This window comes from Lontra canadensis, unplaced genomic scaffold (genome assembly GCF_010015895.1).
Source record: "Lontra canadensis isolate GAN:19392208 unplaced genomic scaffold, GSC_riverotter_1.0 scaffold14, whole genome shotgun sequence".
Taxonomy (NCBI): Eukaryota; Metazoa; Chordata; class Mammalia; order Carnivora; family Mustelidae; genus Lontra; species Lontra canadensis.
In genome coordinates, this window is record NW_022631008.1 from 207,610 (window position 1) to 215,476 (window position 7,867).

The following is a 7,867-nucleotide window of genomic DNA, read 5'->3' on the forward strand; positions in this document are numbered from 1 at the left end:
TATCCATCATTTAGTACATACCAGTCACTGGGACTATCTATAAATATTTATTTAATCCCCTTATCCCTATGGGGAATGGTTAATATCTCTAGTATCCTGATTTCACACATAAAAGATGAAGGTCAGGGATACTGTATGGCCTGAGATCTCCTAACAAATAAGTAACCATGATATTGTGGTTCAAGCCCAATTACATGACTTAAGATCTGACTTCAAATGTTCTTTCTATTTAAATCTATTCTGGGAATAATAATACTAATCTTATAAAATAAGCTTAATACAGACCTTGTCCTAACATTGGCTTATTGCTGCCATGGGGAAAGGTAAATAATAGCCCTTTGGAAGAATAAAATATATCAGAAGCTCTTTTAAAGGCCTTCACTGAACTGAGTCACCAGATTAGCCAATGTTTTATTTTCTTCTTTATAAAATATACTTACTGACTTGAATGAGTGAAGATTTAGAAATATATAAAATATAACCCCCATTGCTTTATATTATCTAGTGCAAACTTACCGGCTAGGAATGTGATTTTTAAACTTTATGAATAGACATTCACAATTTTATTAAGGATTCTGAGAAGCTGAACATTTCTAAGTTCATGAGAATCACACACACACACATATATATACACACATATATGCAGATATATGTAATATACATATATAACTTTCGTTTTGGGTTGAGAGAAAGCAGTGTATTAAAATTAGCTACTGTTAATGAGTCATTAAGATATTTTACTTTATAATTTATGATGACTGCTTCTAAAGATTATCAGGACCACTGTCTTTAGAGACAGAAGGGATAAAAGATTTGCTGCCCACTATTTTGAAATTTGCCTAACTAGGTTCTCTCTCATATACCCTCTAACATGATTATATCAGATATACTTATTTCTCATTTCTAAGACCAGTTTAGTGGGATTTCATGAAACATAATGCTTTTTCTTCTATTTTTTTTTCCTGAATAAGAATGGTGTATTTGATTGTATTCTGTAATTGATTATATTTTTCCTAAGTCTCTATCATTTGGTTAGATTATAAGGTCATCTCTTTGCATTTAAACTACTTGTTATAACCATTTAATAAAGAAATCCCAGGACCGAATCTATGGTGATCCTTAGGGAAAGATGTCCAACAGAATCACCAACATGGCCAGTGATTCTAGGCACAGAGACATGAAGAATTCAGGGCTAAGGAAAATTTAAAAGTGAGATATCCTTTTAAAGAGGTAAACAACAGACAGGGAATGATCACCATGAGTCAAAAGTTCAAAGTGACTCAAAGAGCTTTGATGTTCATTTAAGCAGGTATAAGGTTGGTATTTGGTAGAAGGCTGTGGACCAAGACTTTGCGATCTTGACAACTAGAAACGTAAAGATAGATAAAATGTAAGGTATCAGATAGAGAGATAAGGTGATGCAGGAATGGAATGCCCAACTGATTGGGGTAACAGGATCTTAGGAAACTTGATAATTGGGTAGAATATTGAAAAAAAAAAACTCAGACCTTAGATAACATAACAGGGCTTTTGTTTGTTTGTTTGTTTGTTTGTTTGTTTAACCTGGAAAAGAAAATTTCCACATACGATCTATTTTATATTATCCTTCTCTGCTGGAGATGCCCTTCTACTGATATACTGGCTCTTACTAATTTTACTTTTACAAGCACTTTTCATCTATATTTATTTTTCTCTTTCCTCTACTTTATCACTTTCTCCCTCTTTCTTGGAATATTCTTAACAGCATTCTGGGATTCAAATATATCCAAGATCTTTCTGTATAACCAAAAAAGCTCAAAATTTTCTTCATCACAATCTTTCCAGATTCTACCACATTTCAATGTTTGCCTCAGTAGGATAAACAAACAGCAGAAACAACAAAAAACCAACTTCTCAAGAGTCCTTTATATTTCCAGGCATCAGTTCTAAACTTCTCATTCACTCCCCAGTGGTCTGGTTTCCATCTCCATTCCTCTCTAAAATTGTTATTTCATGGATACCAGTGATTTCCATGTTATCAAATCCAAAGGATACTTCTCTGTCTTCATTTTCCTGTACTCAGCAGTATTTATCATGGATGACCACGCACTCTGTACTGAAACTAATTTTTTCATTGGCTTCCAGCCCACCATATTCCCTTGATTATCCATGCAGGGAATAATTTGACTTTGGAATAGTGGAAGAGATTTCTGGATATTCTTTTAAGACCATTCTGGAACTTCTGGGAATTGACTCGTTTCTATGGGACCTGTGACCCTTGCCTTTGAGCAATTTTATAACTGGGAATTACAGATAGCTGAAAGCAATGGAAATAATTCTTTTCTATAGACATGAAAACCCTAACCCTAACCCTAACCCTAACCCTAACCCTAACCCAGCGTATCAGTAGAAGGGCATTTCCAGCAGAGAAGGATAATATAAAATAGATTGTATGTGGACATTTTCTTTCCCAGGTTAAACAAACAAACAAGTTTTTGTTTCTTGCTGCTTCTATTCTTGCTCTTCTATATTCTACTTACTACTACCCGAGCAAGCAGACTGATTATTTTATTTTATAGTATGTATGTATGCATGTATGTATGTATGTATGTATCTGTCTATCTGAAGAGAGAGAGACAGAATGCAAGTGGGGAGGGTCAGAGAGAGAGAGAGAGAGTCCGACATGGGACTCCATCTCATGACCCTGAGATCATGATCCGAATCTTCAAAACCCAGAGTCAGACGCTTGACTGACTAAGCCACCCAGGCACCCTAGACTGGTCTTTTTAAACATAGATCAGATTACTTCACTTTAATACCTAAGACCTTTGATACCTCCCAGTTTCATTTGGAATAAAATTCAAAATTCCTTATATGAGGAATCCTACCTTGATCTCTCTGCTATAGAAGATAAAATTAGCTTATAACGTAATTTTTAGTCATTATTATACTCCTATGATGGGTATCATACCTGGTCCACAGTAGGTGCTCAGTAAATATTTTTTAATAAATTAATGAATTAAGTAATATACTTTTTACATAAGGGGCTTACATAGTCGTTTGTCTATTTCCCCAAATCATTTCTCTTCTTAATCTCTACCTTGTTTATTATGCTACAACTATAGTAATGTATAGTTATTATTTTTATTGAATAGTCACAAATGTTCCTGTTTTTAGAACTTTACTCTTACTGTTTCCTGCATTTAGAGTGTATTCTCTCTGGCTTTTCATAATTTGGCTCTTCCCCCTTTGAATCTGAAAAGAGCATCTTCAGATTTCAGATTTCAAATCACTCAAAGAGACTTCTCTTTACCCTACCTAAAGTAGCCTCAGCTCTTCTTTTCCATAGTAGTCTCAGTCTTTTCCCTTCACATTTACCACAAACCACAATATCTTTGAATTTTTAAATTTGATTTCATTTGGTTATGCCCAACTCTGCCTTCTCTCCCACCTCCTCCCTCGGCAGAAAGCAGAAATCTTACCTGCCGGTTTCCTCCTCCTAGTCTCAGAATCCAGGTTACACTGTGGATCATAAGGCACACCTAAAATTCTTTTTTAAAAATGAATACATGGGGGTACCTGGGTGGCTCAGTCGTTAGGTGTCTGCCTTCAGCTCAAGTCATGATCCCAGGGTCCTGGGATTGAGCCCCACATTGGGCTCCCTGCTCTGCGAGAAGCCTGGTTCTCCCTCTCCAATTTCCCCTGCTTGTGTTCCCTCTCTCTCTCTGTCAAATAAATGAATAAAATCTTAAAAAAAATGAATACATTAAGGGTTAAGCTTATACTTTTAGTGTAATAATTTGTCAATATCTACCTTGATCTCTGTGTTACAGATGACGAAAAGTTGTCTTGTAATTTTTACTCATTATTATATCCCAATGCCTGGTCCCAAGGTGCTCAATAAATATTTTTAAAATAAATGAATGAATGAATAAAGTGGTATAATCTCAAAGCCAGAACAGATTCTTTGCTGCTACTTTACTACCATAGGCCAGTGTATAGTTCTAGTCTTTGAGGCCAAATGATTGCCCTTCTGGGCAGGACCAAATCCAGAGATGAGGGATAGATTAGATGTGGGCCCTTGGGTGGGGGAGTAGGCAGAAAACAGGCAGACCATTGTACTACTTTTAGCCCATAGGTAATTTTTTTTTTTTTAATCACTAGTGTTTGACTCAAACAGAATCTCAAATTCTATTCACCTATGAAGTTAGAGTTCTTTTATATTATTCTCAATTAATAAATAAATTTATCCATTTAATAATGGTATACATTCTATTTTATACATACTTTTCTCCAATCAGAAATTTTCCCGAATAGAGGAATAATTTTGTTGGTTATCAGATAACCACATTCATAAATTTTATTTGAGTTTATTTTAGTAGTTACAAGAGTTGAATTACACTGTCTAAATCGTGATAACTTTTTCTTAACTACAAACACTAAAAAATATCCAGTTAAAAATTCATTACAATCTTACATTTCTGGGAAACCTTAAGAGAAACTTTTTTTTTTTTTTTAAAGACAGGGAATACTTTATTCAAACCCATCAGAGAAATGGACAGCTTGGGTCTGTAACAAAGCATTGTGTTTTAAAGCATAGGTCAGTAATTGTATATGAGAGTATACACTGCTACATACAAATTAACTGATCAGAGCACAACTTTTCAATATTCAAAACAGAATAAGCTTCCCTGTAAAAGCAGCACCTTTGTGACATTTTTAACTTTAGTATTCCTCTCCTTCTTCTTCACCCTCACCTTCAACAGAATCCACACCAACCTCCTCATAATCCTTCTCAAGGGCAGCCATGTCCTCACGAGCCTCAGAAAACTCTCCTTCCTCCATGCCCTCCCCCACATACCAGTGAACAAAGGCACGCTTGGCATACATCAGGTCAAACTTGTGGTCCAGGCGAGCCCAGGCCTCAGCGATGGCTGTGGTGTTGCTCAGCATGCACACAGCTCGCTGGACTTTGGCCAGGTCTCCACCGGGCACCACAGTGGGAGGCTGGTAATTAATGCCCACTTTGAAGCCAGCGGGGCACCAGTCTACAAACTGGATGGTACGCTTGGTCTTGATGGTGGCAATGGAGGCATTGACATCTTTGGGAACCACATCTCCACGGTACAACAGGCAGCAAGCCATGTATTTGCCATGGCGAGGGTCACATTTCACCATCTGGTTGGCTGGCTCAAAGCACGCATTGGTGATCTCTGCTACAGAAAGCTGTTCATGGTAGGCTTTTTCAGCAGAGATGACAGGGGCATAGGTGGCCAGAGGGAAGTGGATACGGGGATAGGGCACCAGGTTGGTCTGGAATTCTGTCAGATCAACGTTCAGGGCTCCATCAAATCTGAGGGAAGCGGTGATGGAGGACACAATCTGGCCTATCAACCTACTTAGATTAGTGTAGGTTGGGCGTTCGATATCGAGGTTTCTACGACAGATGTCATAGATGGCCTCGTTGTCTACCATGAAGGCACAATCAGAGTGCTCCAGGGTGGTGTGGGTAGTGAGGATGGAGTTGTAGGGCTCAACTACAGCTGTGGAAACCTGAGGGGCTGGGTAGATGGAGAACTCCAGCTTGGACTTTTTGCCATAATCGACAGAGAGACGTTCCATCAGCAGGGAGGTGAACCCGGAACCAGTTCCCCCTCCAAAGCTGTGGAAAACCAAGAAGCCCTGAAGACCTGTGCATTGGTCAGCCAGCTTCCGAATTCGGTCCAAGACAAGGTCAAAGATCTCCTTGCCAATGGTGTAGTGCCCTCGGGCGTAGTTGTTGGCAGCATCTTCCTTGCCTGTGATGAGCTGCTCAGGGTGGAAGAGCTGGCGGTAGGTGCCCGTGCGAACTTCATCAATGACTGTGGGTTCCAGGTCTACAAACACGGCCCGGGGCACATGCTTGCCAGCGCCCGTCTCACTGAAGAAGGTGTTGAAGGAGTCGTCTCCTCCCCCCATGGTCTTGTCACTTGGCATCTGGCCATCGGGCTGAATGCTGTGCTCCAGGCAATAGAGCTCCCAGCAAGCATTGCCGATCTGGACACCAGCCTGGCGGACGTGGATGGAGATACACTCACGCATGGTTGCTGCTTTGCGTCTGTCGAGCAGATGGCGGAGAGGAAGAGGAGAGGTTGTTGCTTCTTACAGCGCGACTCTTAGGTGGTTGATGTAAGAGAACCTCAAGAGAAACTATCTTAAATGTAACAGAGATTTCAGATATATTTTACATATTTTTTGCAAGTTATGTATAAAAATATGAATTATTGGTAGGAAAACCAGACAATGCTCATTTTTTATTGCATTTATGTTTCTTAAAAATCACAAAAACTGAAATACATGAAACAAACTCTAAATGGAGTAGAATTGAGAAGATGTAGCAGAGAATGTCTTTTGTTTAGAACAGAAATCTTGAATGGGGAGCTTTTTTAAGGCAAGTTGATAATTATTTTTAATGGAACATATAGGGCATAGATTTATACAAATCTATTATATATATGATGTCTTATCTTGATTCTGATTGTTATATTTTAGAACCAATCTGGGTGGGTAGGAAAATTTGAATTTGGATAATGTTTAAATATAAGTACTGATCTTTTAAAAAGAGTTTATTTTACTTTAGAGCAAAAGAAAATTCAGTATTGTTGGTGATGGTTCATTAATGTGAGAGTAGAAGAATTAATATAAATTCAGAGAAGATGTAATTTCTTAAACCTATCCATAATTTAGGAATAATCCCTTAGTAGAAATTAACCTACACATAAATATATAAAGTAAAAGGATACAAATTAAGAATTTAATAAACTCAATGAGTATCAGGTCCAACTAAGATAACTTTTAGGGATATCCCATTTGGGATAATGCAATGGATCTTAGACTACGAATGAGAATTCTGTATTCTAATTTTAGGACTCACCTTAACTTATTTTATTTTAGGACAGGTAAATTTATTCACATGAACTAGAAATCTTTACCTACAAAATAAGGGGATAAGACGTCTTAACTTTGTATGTTTATACTTAAAACTCAGTCCATTATTGGACAATAGGATATGAGTCATGAACAAGCCTTAATGTATCCACTACTGTACTTTAAGCTTATATTCATAGAGAGAAAAAAATCAAAGAAGCGAGTCGAAGGGTCTTTTTATACGTCGTTATTTCTTGAGAATTCTCTAAATGATTACTTTTGTTTTCTTCCCCACTTTTGATTTCCTCATCCAAGTGGGTCTGATGGCTACGATCAGTTCTTGGATTCCATATTAAGGATAATGTCAAAGGAAAGAATTGTCTTGATTCTAGAAATTTTTTCCACTTACTGTCCTTCTTGAAATTTTTTATTTAATATATTACTTCATCCACTCTGCTACTTACCTAGATTTCTTTATGAAATTTTTAAATTAATTATGTTTTTTCTTATTTATAAACTCTTTAAAGAACATATGTGACTATGAATATAGAAAATATAACTAAATACAGCATATAGTTATTGGACATTTAGAAAAAAATTATAACCTCATGGTAATATCATTCTTTTTTGGACAAAAAAATTATTATAGTTGATTCAATAATCTTGTGAAGCATGTAAGAAATGTCTTCTATTGCCTGCATACATATGAAAATAAAATAACAAAATGTAAATAAATTATCTAAGATACTTAAGTGAGTCAATGGAAAACAAGGATATAAAATTCATAGGTGGAATTAATATAAAAATACTAAGACAGTGTATTATATTAGAGCTAAGCTAGTTTTAAATCACTGGAAGCTTGAACTCATTATGCATTGCACAGTATATAAAGTGATTTATATAGATAGATCAAACAAATATATGTCCTATTATTTTAAATGAATCCAAACCATTACAGTTAATAATGAATGTTGGAAAGCAG

At 36.6% G+C, this 7,867-nt stretch overlaps 1 protein-coding gene across 1 annotated transcript; it reads right to left on the reverse strand.

The window, feature by feature from the left end:
* Positions 1-4,703: 4,703 nt before the first annotated feature.
* On the reverse strand, positions 4,704-6,075 carry LOC116868035 (tubulin alpha-1A chain-like). The gene has a single exon (XM_032857992.1). It carries the CDS (start codon positions 6,058-6,060, stop codon positions 4,705-4,707), a length of 1,356 nt encoding a protein of 451 aa, XP_032713883.1. The 5' UTR covers positions 6,061-6,075; the 3' UTR covers position 4,704.
* Between the last annotated feature and the right edge of the window lie 1,792 nt (positions 6,076-7,867).

Excerpts from the sequence above, each read along its gene's own strand:
- LOC116868035 (XM_032857992.1), bottom strand. The coding sequence starts at position 6,060 with ATGCGTGAGTGTATCTCCATCCACGTCCGCCAGGCTGGTGTCCAGATC.